Genomic DNA, 18,112 nt, shown 5'->3' with positions numbered 1-18,112 from the left:
AGGGTTATTTTGTATACTGAGTAAAACCCTAAGCTTGCATTTTGGTGTGAAAAAACATTGGCTTATTTTATATGCTGAATCAATTTGTTCACTGTAACCTACGGTATTTTAAACTCTTAATGTGATTGTATCTGTCAAAGGGAGGAAAGAAAAGATCTCCTTGTGTTTCCTTGCTAAATAGGTCACTCCATGATTGTATTCTAAAGGTGAAACTCCTGGAAGCCATGCTGAGCTACAATAATACAATTTTTTTGGTTACATCCAAGTTGCATCGAGTTTATTTGGAGGGATTGTCATCATGCGGCCTAATAAGTCCTGACACTGTATCTTGCCAAATTAGCTTAATTAACCACCTGTCACGACGACATCTTTCATGTCTGATTTCTACCTCATCTTACCATGCATCGTTCCTGGAACAACTCATCACTCAGTGGAAATCTGAGAATTCACTGTCATCCCTTGCACCAATGCCATCTTGAAAAGTTCATTGTGCACCTGAACAAACACTTTCAGTCCAGATTAAATTGGTGCCCCTTGTGAGCAGGGTCTTGGAGGTTGTGCCAGGTGGGATGATGCATAAGTGGGATTTCGTCTTGTCCCAGAACCAGCAGTGGAAGCCATCACACCAGACGATGCCAGCCCGGGACAAGACTTCCGTCTGGTTTGTGGATTCTGAACCATCTGGAAGAATATACAGCAGTGTAAAAACATTGGTGATCTGCTCCACTCCACCAGTGTAAGTGTCACCATCTTCTCTCTAATACATCACACTCAGTTTATAACTGCTACTGTGCCCACCAAGGTTTATGGTCTACTACACTTGCTATTGTCTGCAACATCTTCCCAATTCACACCTTAATGCCCAACATTCCGAACGCTGCAAGCCCTCTCCACTGCTTCCTCACTCACTTGGGACAACTCCCAACCTGTGCCACCCACATTGATCTCCTGTCACATTCCGTGAGGAAAACAGTCCACAAAAGTGCAGAAAGATTGATGGTGTGCATCCCAACATTTGCGACTGTCTGCTGATGAACTCCCCTTTATGAGGACAGAACCCTGACTTTGATTTTCCCACACTGGGTCTGGACTGCTAGCAGCATCACTTACTGTGGCAGAAACTCCTGAGCAAAAGCTATTCCCTTTGACTTGACCAAGGCCTGCTGACAACTGTGAGCAGCTTCCTGACTTTGTGTCTGTGCCAAGTGGCATACCAAGACAGATGAATGTCATTTAAGCCTGGTATCTCTGGCTAAGGAGGCAAAGTGCTAAAGAACAAGGCATGGCAGGGATGCAGTGAGCATCCAGGTAGGTTCAGAGCAACAAGGCGCTATGTCCACAAGCAAACAGCCCAGGGATGCAGCTTGGTCCAGTCCATGATATGAGTGCATGTCCCTGAGCACAGCATTACAATGATAGCTGCCGGTGAAGCATTGGAGTGCATAAGCATCCTGTAAGTGAAGTGGAAATACTTCATGAGAGCACTTTGTGGCTGTCACATGTTGGATGCCAATGTCTGTGGGTATGGAGTGCATGTTGTTGGTGCCCATGGAGTGTGCCCTCAAATGTTGGTGCTCCGTGTCCAACATGGAGGTTGTTTGGAGTAGGCAGTGAGCTGAATTCACTTGGCGCTCACTCTAGTTTCCATGTTGAGTTTTCCCGATGTCAATTGATGAGTTCGGTAAGAAGGGAAGCTGAATATTAATGAGGCAATAACCCCTGTCATTTGGCAACTCACCACTGCCTAGAGACAATCTCACCATCCTGCTCGTGAAAAACATAAAACATACTGTTGCTCTCAACATCAAGTTGGTCCTTGTTGTACTTGTTGCCCGATTCTGCCACACGTCTCACCAGCCCACAATATTCAAACAGCTTTTAGATCCTATGCTCACTTTCTAATGTCACCATCATAAAGCCCCCTTCTATTTTGGGGAGGGGGTTTGTGTATGTCTTTATGTAGAGGCTATCCTATCGCATTTAACAGACTCCTAATTGACCAGTTGGCAGCAGATATGACACCTTGGGAAGAGATGGGGCTGGAACCCTGATCTTCAGGCTCAGAGATAAGGACACTTTCATGACAACACGAGAGACCTAGTAGGTGATTACTTAGCTGTTTCTAACAAATCTGTTCAGATATGAACCTTCTAGGGCAGGTGGGATTTGAACCTGGATCTCCTGGTCCAGAGGTGGGACACTACCACTGCACCACAGGAGCACCAATTAGGTGATTATTTAACCTATTTTTCTAACCAACCCATTTGGAGATATTATTTCACACCTCTGGCACAGATGGAACTTGAACACAGATCTCCCAGTCCTGGGGCACTACCACTGTGCCACAAGAGGACCCATAGGTGATTACTTAAGTCCGACAACAAAAATTGCTCCATCTGCCACCAATCCTAAAGCCCTCCTGGCCTATTACCTGCCTTATTATACAGACAAATATTGAACATTTTGGAAAACCACACAGATGAAGTTTAATATCGATAAATGCGAAGTATTGCACTTTGGTAAAACAACAAGGACAGGACTTATACAATTAGAAGTAGGGCCTTGGATAGTGTTGTAGAACAGAGAGACCTAGGCATTCAGGGGATTAATTCTTTGAAGTTGCATCACATGTAGACAGGGTGGTTAAGAAGGCTTTTCGCACGCTTGCCTTCTTTACTCAGACCTTTGAGCATAGGAGTTGAGACATTACATTGAGGTTGTACAGGACGTTGGTGAGGCCTTTTCTGGAGTACTCTGTCCAGTTCTAGTCGTACTGTTATACAAAAGATATTATTAAACTGGAGAGGGTTCGGAAAAGATTTATCAGGATGCTGCCAGGAATGGGTGTTTTGAGTTATAAGGAAAGGCTGGATAGACTGGGACCTTTTTCACTGGAGCATAGGAGAGTGAGGGGTGACTTTATAAAGGTTTATAAAATCATAAAGGGTATAGGTAAGGTGAATGGCAGGTGTCTTTTCCCTAGGGTGAGGGATTTCAAGACTAATAGACCCTATTTTTAAAGTGAGTGGAGAAAGATTTAAAAAAGACATGAGGGGCAATTTTTTTACACAGAAAATGGTTAGTGTGTAGGATAAACTTCCAGAGGAAGTGGTAGATGTGGGTACAGTTACAATGTTTAAAAAACATTTGGATAAGTACATGAATAAGAATGTTTGAAGGATATGGGCCAAGCGTAGACAGGTGGGAATAGTTTAGTTTGGGATTATGTTCAATATGGACTGGTTGGACCGAAGGGTCTGTTTCTGTTCTGTATGTCTCTATGACTCTAAGCATCTACAAGCGAAAGATGGATTAAATAGTTTAAGTAATGCCTTCATTATAATTGTGGTTAGACTGAGAAAGCTGCTTCTGGTGTTGCTTGATCTCTTTCTGTCTTCACTCAATGTGTACATGCTGATTAGTGTTCCTAGTGAAATCATACAGCATGCATTGGATGTATTTAATAGGATTATTGCCGTACCAGATATGAAAATAGGTTTTGCAAGGTTTGTTAAACCCATCCTGACAGAAGCATTTAGCAGCTGCTCCAATGCATTCAAACCCAACCCACAGTTCACAGCACCTCCTCTGGCTGCTACCATGGCAACAACAAATATCCAGTTAAGCACACCACATATAATCCACAATCAGGTCATCAAACAATAAACACAATTACCCAAATGTGCAACCAGAGAAAGAAATACACAAAGAAAATAAATAAATTTACATGTAGGTGTTAAGTTTCCAAGACATACAGCATTTCTTTAATGAGACGTCAAGGACATTATAAAATTACTGTTAAAAAGAAACAGTAAACTACATTGCACAAGATTCCAAATAATGAGGTGATAAAATTAAATATATGCAGTAATATAATGTAAATACTAATAATGCTTGATAACACAAACTACATTAAAACAAAGGTCTATTAAATGTCAGAAGAAACTCTCCAACAAGTTACAAAGGTGACATTTAGGATAATATTTAATCATGTTACAGGACTCATAAAATAAATTATACTGGAAGCAAAGGAATTCTAGAGAATGAAAGGGTTTAGAGATGATCAAACTGAAACAAGCAGTGGGTCAGGTGCAGTTCATGCTGCACTTACCAAGTGAGGACAATGGCAGGAGCAAACCAAAGTGGTCCACTGTCCCCATGTGTACTATACCAGCATGCTGAGGGCACCAGTCATGGCCAAGGGAGAACTCAATGGTCTCATGTAGCTGTGAGATCAGATGGGCAAGGGCCTAATTTGAGTCTGGGAATGGGGGCAGCCAAACAGGAGAAGCAGGTGAGCAGCAGTCTGCATTTTTTCTTGTGCGTGTAAAATCTGAGCACTCCTCCTGCTGGTTTCTTATTATGGATTTTTAAAATTTTAGGACCCCTCTGATTTGTAGCAGTCCCAATAAGTATCAATGTGTACGTTGCATACAGACCAGGTAATCCCAATGCCTACTGCATTCAAAATATCTATTGTCTGGCTCAGGTCCTAAAACAGGCTTTATTACCCCTATTAACAGATTTATGAGTCCACAAGCTGAATTTTCAAAGTAGGATCAGCAAACCCCTGACACATTGGTGAATTTCTAGTCCTGCCTGTGTGCCTGATGCTGTTTTTAAATGTAAACAGACTGATTGGAGAGGAGGTGACCTCAGTGTTCAATTAGAGGTGCCAAGCAGATCCGGGATGTGGGAACAGCCTATCCGCTGCCAGTGACAAACAGAGGTGGCAATCATGTTGGGAGGTGCTGCTGCCTTGCCTACGCCATCAGTTTATTAAAGGGCCAGGAGGATAGAGATGATGCAAAGTGATCATGCACGCAAAGCCATGGTACACCATCTAACCTGGCACTAATTGACAATGCCTGGTCAAAGTATCAGAAATGGCATTTCTGGTGGTGGCAAGCAAAAATAAATTGTTTTACTCCCAACAATGTAGCTGAAAAGTTGCAATAATGTTCCCTGACACATCAGAGGAACTCAAAGCTATTGAAGCAAACTTCAGCTAGGGAATGCCTGTATTCAGGATTTTTTAAAGCAAAATTACACAAACTGTGAATCTACCTTAAGGACATAATTTAAATGTCAATGAAGCGAAAGTGACTTTGAATGACGGCTGAGATATAATTGACTGTTCTATACATAAAAAATGAAATTAATCGATCCTATAAGTTTAATAACAGTGTATAAACTTGTTGAGTGTGTTATGTTATGGTAAAATGCATGGTATTAAATGATACACAGCCAAATTCACCAATATACCATAAACATAAAATTACATGTATGTGTATTTGCATTCTTGTAACTTTTTATGTTCCTTTTCTCGTCAGAAATTTACCTCAATTGAGCAACATATCAAATTAGACAATATCTATGACTGCCTTTTGTGACTTTCTTTACTACAATTAACTCATTTTCTCAGAAAGTAGTCTGCCAATACTGTCAACCAGAGGAAAACTTGAAATTTATCATGTTCGCAATTGGACAAAGCCATCAAACTTTCACAAATACAATAATGCTCTGATACTTTTCTAAACAGAGAAAATGAAGACCAAACATAAGCCCGCTGAGCACATTTCTGGTCGAGAAATTTTAAACAAGTCAAAACTGGACAAAATGCAATAAAGAGACCAAATCTACCACAGAATTTGGGAAAGGAAGCAAAGGGTTGGGAGCATAACTGTTGGAAGGTGTTGAGCCTTTACTGGAAAGAGAGTGGAAGGCCCAGCCTCTGGTCTTGAAAGAAGTGAGGGTGAAAGACATTGCCTGATCTTGGATGTTCTGAACCTTCAGTTATTTTAATCAATTATAACCATGTCCTGGCTTGATCATGTCTTATTTCTTTCCCATCAGGCAACCTCTTCTTCTTGACATTTTGTTTAAATGCAAAATAAATTGCAATATGGTATTTGTTTTGTTGTTTTACAATTTGCATATCTTCTTGATCTTTTTCTTCCATTGAGAGAAATTACTATATATTAATAAAAATTATGCATTTAATTGATTTGATTCTTCTGCCCAATTTATCATTTGGGCAATTGAGAGATTTCTATTACCAGCGATAAAAGAATAAGATGGCTCAACAATTCTCAGCTTTAATGTCTATTTGTTCATGGTATCCAATGAATATGATTTCCTATCTTCATCACTTTTCACTAATCACCAGATAAAATAATACAATAATTACAAAACAAGTTAGGGAGTGTCACAAAATCATTTTAATCCAGAAAATTTGGATGGGAGGAGACAAGACATAGGTTGGTAAAACTTGAGAGGAATATGGATGCAAGCCAATAATTTCATTCAAAAGCAAACAAAGACTTAGAAAACATGATTATAAAGTTAATAATCTGAACCTCAGATGAAAAATAATTGTTTTCCCACTGTTCGACAATGGTGTGACAAATCCGAGAACAGTGCAGGAAACATCACCAACTTCTACACATGGCCTTCTTTGATATCACAAAGGCTTTCAACTCAGTCAACCATGTTGGATTGTGGAATATCCTCATCAAATTCAGCTGTCTGCAGAAATTTGTTGCCTGCTTCATGATGAACTGCAGATCATGATCCTCAGAAATGGATCCACCATTCACCCAATACAAGTGCCACCTGGGGTTAAACAGAGCTCTGTTATTGCACCAATGCTCTTCTCCATTTTCGTCTTCTCAACAGTCCACCACATCTCCATGAAGCTCCTTGCCAAGTGGAGCCAACCTATGGGATAAGTTTGAAACTGTTCAACATTCAATACCTCCAGATCAGAACCAAGACCACCCCAACTTCTGTCACCGAGCTGCAGTACACAGACGATGCTTTCATGTGGACACACGCAGCAGCTGAGCTACAAATCATGGTCGACACATTCACCAAAGTGTGTGAGAGAATGGGCCTCAGATTAAACATTCAGAAAACAAAGGTCTCTACCATTCCACTCCTGTCACACAACACTGCACCCAAACTATTAAAATCCACAGCGAGTCCCTGAATGGTGTGGATCATTTCCCATAACTTTGGAGCCTTGTCTTGGTGTAAGCAGATATTGACGATAGAATCCAACATTGACTCCGATGCACCAGTGCAGACTTTGGGTGCCTAAGGAACAGAGTGTTTGAAGTCCAAGGCCTGAAATCCAGGATCAAGCTCATGGTCTACACCTTCCTGTATTTCAACGTGAGTGTCCTCCCCCAGTCCAATATCCCCAGTATCAAGAGTTCAGTCACGCATAACCAGCTGTGATGGACAGGCCGCATTGTCTGCATACTATGCAAAAGACTCTCTAAACAAGTGTTTTTATTCTAAGCTCTGCAATGTTAAGCTATCACTTGGAGGGGAAAGGGAGCACTACATCCCTACTGACATGTGGGAATCTCTGACCAATGAACACATAAGCTAGAAGGAATATCCGCGAGGGCGCCAAGGGCTGAATGATTACCTTGTTCAAAATAGAATAGGATGGATTAGAAAGTTGGGTCATAATATAAGTAGATTTTGTTTAAATCAAGAAGGCAACTACCAAGGCTGCTTGACATAATTTCGACAACCAAATGGATTTACTTAGAGTTTATTCCAACGTACCTATGATCGATGAACTAAAATGAACCTTTGGTTATCTTTGCTCAGGAGAATACTTTTATAGGACCTGATAGAGTAGCCAGGTGCAAAGATCATAAGAAATTGGAATAGGAGTAACCATTCAGCCCAACAAGCCAGTTCCACTATTCAACAAGATCACGGCTGAACTGAATTTGGCCCAGTTTTCTTCCTGCATCTGATGACCCTTATCTTCCTTGTAGATCTAACTAGTGCTCCAGCTTTCTGTGAAAGCGAATTCCAGAGTTTAACGACCAACTGAGAAAAGAAAGTCCTTCTCATCGCTGTCTGAATTGGGGTAACCCTATTTTTAAATTGTGCGCCTAGTTATAAATTACTCCACAAGGCGAATCATCTGTCATCCCTTTCAAACCCCTTCAGGATTTTTCAACAAGATCTCCTGGCATTCTTCCAAATTCCAATTGGTATTGGCTCACCTGCTCAATCTTTCCTCATAATTTGATTTATTGTAGTCACATGTACCTAAGTACAGTGAAAATCTTTGTTTGCGAGCAGTACAGGCAGATAATAGTAAGCAAAGATATACAGATCATAGGGTGCTTGGACAGAGAGAGTTACACTCCACAGGAGGTGCATGAAGCAAGATCAATATTATTTGAAGTTAGAGAGTCCATTCATCTGTATAATAATGGCAAGGAAGAAGTTATTCTTGAACCTGTTGGTATGTGTGTTCAAGCTTCTGTATCTTCTACCTGATAGAAGAGGTTGTAGGAGAGCATTACCAGGGTTGGGGGGGTCTTTGATGATGTTGGCAGCCTGTCCAAAGCAACAAGCAGTGTAAATGGAGTCCATAGATGGAAGGTTGGCTTCTGTGATGGTCTGGGCTGTGCACACCATCTTCTGTAGTTTCTAGTCCTAGGCAAAGCAGTTGTCATACCAGGCCGTTATGCACCTGGATAGTATGCTTTCTATGGTGCATCTGTAAAAGTTGTTAAGGGTCGTTACAGACATGCTAAATTTCCTAAGCCATCTGAGGAAGAATAGGCGTTGTTGTGCCTTCTTGACCATCGCATCTACGTGGGAAGTTCAGGACAGGTTGTCAGTTATCATCACTCCTAGGAACTTGATGCTGTCAACCCTCTTGACCTCCGCTCTGTTGATGTAGATGGAGGCGTGTTCTCCAAAATGTCTTTATTAAAGAAATCAGTCCAGTTAACCATCTCTGAATTATTTTCGAAGTGTCTATCTTCAGTAAGCAGCCCAAAACTATACTCACCACTCAACATGCAATTTCACTATGCTCTGTACAATTATCACAAGACTTCCCTACTTATATACTTTATCCCCTTTGCAATGAAAAACATTCTATTTGCCTTCCTGACTACTTGCAGAACCTGCCTGGTACCTTTTTGAGAATTATGCACAAGGACTCACTTGTAAAGCTGGAAAGAATAGCTGGTTCTTATTCCAAGTTTTCTTATGTCCTTATGAGAATATATTCTAAAATAATTGCAGAGTTATATGAGACAACACAGTGTGGAGCTGGAGGAACACAGCAGGCCAGGCAGCATCAGACGAGCAGAAGAAGGGTCCCAACCTGAAAAGTCAACTTTCCTGCTCCTCTAATGCTGCCGGGCCTGCTGTGTTCCTCCAGCTCCACACTGTTGTCTTTGACTCCAGCATCTGCAGTTCTTGCTATCTCTGCAGAGTTATATGGTTTATTTATTGATGCGCTAAAGTACAAGGACAAAACCAGTAAAATACTTGGAAATGAATTAACTGCTCATACTGAAGGAAATTCCATGTTGAAGTATTCAAGATGAGTCAAACAGTATGCATCATTCACATGTTAAATTGGATTTTCCTTGTGGGTGTGGAATAAAATGTAAAATGTCAGACATATGCAAAAAAAGTTGTTTTTTTTGTTTGTTTTCCCCTGTGGGATAATCACTTCTACTTTTATACACCATGGGACAAAATTTATGTAAGACTTCAATATTTACATCTGCTTTGTCAAGGCAACAGCTTTATGACCCATACAAGGAGCAATTGTCTGTCATTACCAATTGGTAAATGCACTCACTTGAAAACTATTGCCTGTTAAAACTAAGCAGTGGGGCATTAGTTTCCCCTGTAGGTATACAGATGAGGACATTAGGATGACGCTCACTGCAGGAGCAGTAGCTCAGTGTATATGGCGTCACCGACAGTCGCACCGCCCTGTCCAGTGACGTCACACAACGGATGTGATGTCAGACTGTTCGCAGTCCGGCAATGGCGAGCTAGAGCCGAAGAAGGAAGAGGGAGAGAGAGTCACTCGAATCCGATGCAATCCTGCGCGCAGGTGGCCAGAATGACAATAAAATTTGGTGGAGCATAATCTACGGCGTTTAACGTGTCGTCTGGTGTGGATATTGTCGGGGTGCATTTGGAAAGAAGCGAGAAAAGTGTTGGTGAAAATCCCTCTGTGAGAGAGACTGAGAACAGACAGACACACACACACAGAGAGGGAGAGAAATAGAGTTTCTCTGAGTAACCCGGGTTAAAATCAAACTCACACAGTGGGCACCAGGCGAAACCCACCATGGAACTCAGAGTGGGAAACAGGTACCGACTCGGCAGGAAAATCGGCAGCGGGTCCTTCGGAGACATTTACCTGGGTAAGAACTGAGAGTGGATATTAGGAACAAAATAAGAGAGAGAATAGTCTTCATAACAACACGGCTGAAAACCAGTTTGAGCAACATATTTAGTCTTGTGTCACTGGCCCCCGTGGAAAAGAACACGGTAATAGTTAAGAAAGAAAAGCTGTCATTCACATAGTCAATCTCCATATCCACAAAATGCTCTTAGAGAAGATTATGATTCTCAGGGATCACATATGGAAAGAGCTGACTATTAGATAATGTCCAGGGTTCATTTCACCAGAACAGATGGACTGTTCCATCAATCAAAGGATAGGATATCAGTCATTTCAACCCAGCAACAAAGAATTCGTGAAAGGGAAGCGTAACCAGCAAAGCTGTTTCTTTTAAACCAAAACCACAGCTGATCTATGAAGTAATGCTCCTGGGAAATACAAGCTGTGGGAATTGTGAGAGGAAGTGGTTGAAATCTTCCAATGTTTCCCAGTAATGTAAATGTAAAACAAATTGTCAGTTACCAAGTGGTGTGATAGTGCTGTATGTTGAAGGGGTGCTTCAAAGTAATTGTTTTGGTAGTGCTAAAGTAGTGAATTGTGGGAGGTTGGTAAACAATCGGACATGTTTCTGGTGAAAATCGTTCAACAGGATCTGGGAATATCCATTGTTTTTATACAAGCAAGAATGATTGCCCTTTGGTTGAAGTTAGGGAGTGTAATTTATTTGTAAATCTGTTTATGAAAAGGCAATTAATCATTTAAATGTGGAGCATCTAGGGGCAGGTACATGTGGATGAGCCGTAACAGGTTTGTAACTTGAATTTATGATGATGGGGTTCCACATATAGGACTGCTGTCAGTGTCATCTTAAAGCACAGTTAGCATCACTTTTCCAGTGTATAGATTGTTCATTTCCAAAATCTAGCCTTTTCAGCGTTGTCAGCAGAAAACCTGGCATTAACGTCTTGTCTGTGTATTTCTTGAAATGCACTAACAACAGTTGGAGTAATAAACAATTGCATGTAAGGTTTCTAAGGTTTTTGTAAGATTTGATCGTTTTTAATTCCTGCTTGAATCAGATTGATCTTTTATTTAACTGAGTGTATCATTGGAATGGAAGATAGCGAAAGTTAAATATTTGAGAAGGATGAAGTCTTTTAACACAAAAGCAAAATACCGCAGATGCTGACAGTCTGACTGTATTTTCCAGCATCTGATGTTTTTATCACAGTATTTTAAAATAGCAACTTGCTTCCATGTGGGAGAGCTTAACCTTTATGTTGAACCAATCAGCTATGCAAACAACAGAACTGCACAAACTGATATCCATTCGACTATCTGTGATAATTAAAATAATTGTTTCGTATATCATCAGTAGCAGTTAGCCTCTGACAATGAAAACAGTAGTGGAACAGCAATTAGATATTTTCAATAATAACACCAATGTTACTAGAATCACTGTCTTATCAGTTTCACTTTTATAATGAATGTTGATTCTTAAGTCCTAAATGTGTTATGCTAATTTCAACATTGACAAAACTTTTAGGGGAAAATTAATTGGTAAAGGGTTTTAAATATTCTAAAATAAATCAGGAAACATGTTGATGTGAAAAAGTATCTTCTTTCACCGGATGCCATTCTAGATAGCTGCTGTGACTTCCCTTGTACTGCTATAATATAAATGCATTGATAGTGTTGCCTCTTAGATTGCCAAGAAGAACCTTGGAATTGGTAATTTTCCAGAACTACTCTGACTACTCTGCTACTGCTGAAAGCTCTTGTTCTGATAGTGAGACTTTCCAGGCACTTTGTTCCTATTTTACTATTGCTGTCACTGCACTGAAATCATCCTGCCTTGAAAATGAGTGAGGTGATGTGGGGTGAATTTTCATGAACACCATATTTTTACATTTTCTGATTTCTTTCTGCAGTACTGTATGTCACTTCCTAAATTCACATTGAAACCGTTTCCAAATTTTGGCTAGTCCTGTTTATGAACAATGATTAAGGTTTGTGTTGTTTCAGGAAATGAATCACACACTTTTACGCAAATATGCTCCAGGTCAAAATGAGAGCTTGGTGAACAAACTCTAGAATATATTGTGGAATCAATTTTTCCTTTAATAATAAACAGAGAACTCCAATTTAGGGAATTTTATAATGGTCATACTTAGGGTCATCTGCTGCACTGTTTGCACCTTGCTAGAGGTTCCGATTGCTTTGATCTTGATTTCCTTTTTAGTGTTTTAAGGACTAATGATGACTTTGTTTGCTGTGGCATACTGTCTTTTGCCATTTTTCTCCCTACTCGCTCCCTTACACAAGGAATATATGTTGCGTGATCTCGTATGTTCGTGTCACTATATTCTACAATCTTAGTCTTTCAGTGGGGGAAGTCTCTACTTGTTTAAATGGCAGCCCAGATCATTCATAAATATCTTTTTTTAGTCAAAATTCAGTGTAAAATTCCTGTGAAATTGTGTTTCTTTTGTGATTGAAATATACTTTAAAAAGCATAGTTTTAGGAATCAATTTTCAGTATGTTCTTGGTTGGATTCTCCTTTTTGTCGTGACTTGTGCCTTGCCTGTCACTTCCCCCTCCCCCTCAAGGCCTTGATTCCTTTGTTTCTTTGTCCTGAAGCTGTATTGTGTAATTTGTTTTATAAAACACTGTTCAGATGGCTTTAGAGAAGGGGCAAGAACTAGTTTTTGTTGATGAAACGTGTTTTAAAAGACCTGGTTAGTTCCAACTGACGACTCAAATATCATTGAATATCAAAGTGCTTTGTTTTGTGTTTTTATTTTCAATTTTCTTTATTGTTTTGAAGAAGAATGTTGTACTTGGTAGATTGACCTCAAAAGCAGAAGTACCCCTCAAGACCTATTTAAATTCTGAACTCAGTCCAGCTGATGCTTAACAGCACCCTGTAATATCATTTGAATGTGACTGACAGTCTTCTGCCATCTGGTCATTAAAAAATATACTTCTTGAAGTTTGTATTGTCTTTTATGTGCAGTAAATAAAGTGAGCAACTTCAGAACAAAAACAAAATGACATTGTGAGCTTTCGTAAGTAAAATTGATCTTCTAGAATATCTGCTCAAGAAGGGGTGAAGTTTTGATCCATTTATTTAGGAAAATGAAGGAATTGTTTACAACCTGTTGCTCCCCCTTCCGAGAATGTTGGGAGATTTGTTCAAGCAGACTTGAACCTCATTGGGAATAAGAACAGAATGTGCTAGAAAAAACTTAGCCGGTTTGTCAGCATCTCTGGAGAGAAACACAGTTAATGTTTTGAGTCATATTGGACTTCTGCTTTCTGTTTTTATTTCAGGTCTCCAGCGTGTCCAGTACTTGCTTTTTTTTTTAACCTAATTAGCCCCACTTATCAGTTTTTAGAGCAAACCACTGTGGAAGTCAGAGGACTCTGATTTACTGCCTTATATCTCATCTGGGTAAGATTGCCTTTCATTTGATCTTGGAACTTGAACTTGGTTCACAGTTGCCAGATGTTTTGCCACAACCGTACTATATGACTCCAGTGGTTCAAGAGGCAGAGTTGTGCTCATGGCCTCCCATTGTTGTTTCACCAGTATTTGAATTTTGCATCCCTAATTTTGCATAGGAGTTTGATGTTTTTCTCATAATTGTGATTGTGGGTTATTAATTTCCAATCTGCCAACATCTAAAATGTTAAATTCTTGCCCTTATCTTAGAACCCTTTCTGGACTTGTCCTTTGCCACTCTGTAACCTCCTTTGGCCTCAGATTTTCCATTCTGTTGATTGTGGTCTTTTTGTAAAATGTTAACTGAAGAGACTACGTTCTGAATTTATTGAAGATTTGGGATGGAATAGCCTGAAATAGAAGTCAGTCAACTAAATTATCTCCTGAGAGCGACTCAGCTAATGTAGCAGATGTGGAAGAATGCACAGCTTTAAACGTGATTTGAATTTTCTGTTAGTCAGATTGTTTGACCCACAAAGCTGCAGTGTGAAATGTTCAAGTATGCTTGTTTATACTTTAGAGGTGATTTGTGGCATGTGTTTTGTCTGACACCTTTTAAATGCCCCAATTTCCTTTTTGGAGAACAGTAGTGTGTGAAGCTGATGTCGTGTCTACTGAAGTCATTTGATAGATGAGACCATGCACAATTCGGTATTGGGGGGAAAGGCATCTAACTTCGAGTCTTTTTATGGGGAGGGATAGAACAAAGTTCCCCTGAAATTGCTACACTATCAATAGATGGCAAATATGATTAGAAAGGGGGAGAAGCGAAGTGACAGTTGCTTTCTTTGGTAAAGTGTGTGCTTGCCTGCAAACAAAGTTCCGATGTTGGACAAATGGGAAGGCTGCCTCTCCAGGTATATGTGGGTGGAAGGCTTTCATTTGTTTAACCAGCATCCCAGAGAGTAATGAGTACAAGTGATGCGAAGTGTTGGAGCTTTTGAAGATTGTTAATAGTTTTGAAGAATTTCTATGTTGATGCAATTACATGTCTGCATTTTTGACATCCTCAGAACACCAAAGTACTCTAGAAGCACTACACCCTCCAGCTGTATGAACTTCTTATCATGGACATTGGCAAAGACGTGAACCTTTTGTAGCTCTTAGAAATCCCTCCAAAAAGCAGGGGTTGCATAAAAATGAACTGCTGGCATGAGTGTGGGTAGTTGCCATTTAGAAGTGTAAAAAGAAAATAACACTGGTACATACCATCTCAACAGTTTATTGAATAATGTAACTGTACAAAGATGCCTTTAACCATAAAGCATTTTAAAAGCTGTCAAGTTCATTTTTGGGCATCCAGTGCAAAGTGTTCATCAGATATGTTCTGAGTTAATTTGATTTGTGGCATTATCATAAATATCCTGTACTGGATCAAATGCGGCAACTTCAGTTTCTAAATTGTTCCCCCACTACCTCTTTTGAAGTGCCATAATAAAAACTTGTGTTTAGTCAGCTCTCTGATGAAACACTGGAACTGATAGTTTGGCATCAAAGTATTTTGGTTATCTATGAGCAATCTTAGCACTCTATCACAGTGCTAGACTTTTTTGTTGCACAAAGTGGCTGCACCAACAAGTTCTATTCTGAAATCTTTTCTGGACTCTGATTTAGTCCACATAAGTGTGTAGATACATATTACGTTTTTAGTGATGACATACCTATTCTGGTGACTTTCAAAGACCATTCCAATACAGCCTTCTCAACCTTAGGCCAGTGATTGCTTCTATTCTCACGGTACATTTGGTCTTTTAGTTGAAATTTGCTTTGCACTTCATGCATTTTGTTGGTGGTGTCATTTCTTCTCTTCGTTTGCCACTCAGGGATCTGCTGTTTGTGACCTCTTTTAAATTCCTGTGTACTTTTGTAAGTTAGCATGTTTCAGCTTATTGATGCCTTGTGCTCAGTTATAATGTACTGGTAAGTAAAACATGCATCTGCAGGGTGAAAATTTTAGGATAATTAATGCAATTAAAGTACACTGGGGTGAAAAAGTGGGTTCACTTACACAGCAACTGTATGTGAAAACATAATTTTTGGGGCCAGTAAAATGACCATCTTATTTTGCTTGAATTGTAAGCACTATCTATGGTATGTACAAAATTTCACCTATAAAAGTGTGACGAATCCACTTCATTGTCTTGAAGTCAAGAAAGAGAAGGTAAAAAGATCAACAGCAATAAACTTAAACAGTACATGCCTTTCTGAAAGTCCTTTCTGTTTTTTTTTATTACTCTTTCTGGCTTAATTAATAACTTTTCCACTTGCTCTTCCATCCAAAGGTCTGCTTGTTCTGCTCACTGTTCAAATGCACAAAAGTAGAATTATAAAACTTATTGGCTTGCATCTCATTGAAATGAAAGATATAGTTTATAAACAGTTGTTTTATATTGATTTAATTATTTTAAGTACTATGCTTAAATGCTACAGGTATTGATAAGTAGTGAGTGTGTTTTATTCACTTGTGTTCTTGTACAATACGTTTTGTATAGGAACAGGAAATTAAACGTGGTCATCATCAGTAAGAGGAATTAATTGCTGTCTTAAGACGCCAGCAAGAAGAATGATGTGTTGTGAAACATATTTTTCATCAAATGGACCTCAATAGGATGATTGTGTACAGTTGACACAGTGTTAAATAACAAGTATGTAGTGGAACTTCCTAATCCTAAATTTACAGAAAGAAAAGAACTGCATTTATATAGCATTTTTCATGACCAGCAAGGATCTTTGTGCTTTGCAGCCAACAAAGCACTTTTGAAGTGCTGTAGCTATTGAAATATAGGAAACCCAGCAAGCTCTCTCAAACAACGTGATAATGACTAGATATTTTTATTGCTGTTAGATATTGGCTGCAACACCAGTGATTGGTCATCACTGTGCTTTGGAATAGTGCTTGTTTTGGGAAATTTTACATCCACTTGGGCATATGGGCTCAGTTTAACATCTCATCCAAAAAAGTTCATCTGCATTTGTGCGGCACTTCCTTATTGCTGCAGTGAAGTATCAGCCATGATTTTTGTGCTCAAGCCCTAGAATAGGCTTGAACCCAGAATCTTGTGATTCAAAGGTGAGAATTCTACCACATATGATTATTATGTTTTTAAAATACTTGACAGTAGTAAACAAGTTAAAAAAAAAACCCTGACTTCTGAGAAGATTGGTAACATAGTGCAAACAAATCTGTTGTACCACAGCATGAAAAATTGTAGATCCTGACCTCATGCAACTGTTCAGCATTAACTAATGCATTTCAGAGATATGGCTGGAACAAAGCCTTTTGCATATCCCTGTATATTTTATGCAAATCTCAGTGAACCTTAACTAAATAGTTTTGTCAGAGACATGGGAGAAATAATTTGTCCTCTGCCTTAATCATGGATGAAGTAGGGAGGACAGGGGTAAATGAGAAGCCATGAGGAAGCTGATTTGATTTAAATTATATATTGGCCTTTATAATCAGAAAGGAGCAGCACCTCAGTCTCATGCTTGATTGTTTCAAAAACAGAGTATGTGTTATTTTTAGTTACTCCCTCAAAATTTCAATGCCTTCTAGAAACAAATAACCAATATAATCTTTTTAGAATCGCTACACAATTGAACAGTAAAACATTGCAAAGGAGAGGGTATAATAACATAATTTAAGTATACAATGGTTTCAGCAATAATTCTTCCTCCCTCATAATGGAATACAAAGTGTGGTGATATCATTTCTGTTCAGTAATATTGTAATACAGACTTCAGCCTGTGTATAATTTATTTGAGTAATCACTGACAGTAAGCTGCACCTCTTCCTATTGATGTAGATGTAATCTGGCCTGTCCATTTGCTTTTGGAAGCTGGCTTTTGAGACTTCATTCTGGAACCTTTTTAAGCAGTTATTTGCAAAATCAATGCAACCTACATAATGGATCTTTTTTTTCCTCTGCATCACCCATGTACTCAGTTTTCAGCTCCAATTTCTAACATTGTTCGCTGTATTTTTTTTTAACTTCCTTAAGTCTCCAAAGAATCATTTTTCTGTCTGTGATTTTGGGACTGCTTTTTCAGAATGACTTAACAGTTCATTAAAAAAGAACTGTGATTGGGGAGTGAAAGAGGAAAACAAATCTTCAACTGTTGTATTTTAGTAAACCTTAGAGATTGAGGAACACATGGCACTCTTGTTTGCTGAGAATTGTGAGTTGTTTAAATGAAGATAACTCAAGTTATAGGATATCCCTCCTTGCTCTTATTTTTCAGCAAAATAAGAATTACCTTTAAAATCTTCACCACTCACTACGGTATACTAATACTTTGTGTGATCTGTACTTTGTGCAGCTTAGGAAGGAAGTAAAATTGACAGCTAAGCTGTAACTTTTCAGAAGTTTTATTTAAATCGACTTATCACTGGTATAATAAAAATGTG

General features: G+C 39.2%; 1 protein-coding gene across 4 annotated transcripts in view; it reads left to right on the top strand.

Moving 5' to 3' along the window:
- The first annotated feature begins 9,786 nt into the window (after positions 1-9,786).
- LOC109913713 (casein kinase I) overlaps positions 9,787-18,112 on the top strand; it is a 53,666-nt gene continuing 45,340 nt past the window's right edge. For 2 of the 4 annotated variants that reach the window (XM_048610727.1, XM_048610726.1), the window contains exon 1: positions 9,787-10,217. In XM_048610727.1, coding sequence (XP_048466684.1) covers positions 10,142-10,217 — 76 coding nt within the window. In that variant the 5' untranslated portion in view covers positions 9,787-10,141. Of the gene's footprint in view, positions 10,218-13,559; positions 13,654-18,112 lie in introns of those variants that run through there. The other 2 variants (XM_048610725.1, XM_048610728.1) reach the window with 2 other exon arrangements.

This window comes from Rhincodon typus, chromosome 23, assembly GCF_021869965.1.
Source record: "Rhincodon typus isolate 14 chromosome 23, sRhiTyp1.1, whole genome shotgun sequence".
Taxonomy (NCBI): domain Eukaryota; kingdom Metazoa; phylum Chordata; class Chondrichthyes; order Orectolobiformes; family Rhincodontidae; genus Rhincodon; species Rhincodon typus.
Note: the sequence above shows the minus strand (reverse complement) of the source record. Positions and strands in the feature narration are given on the sequence as shown.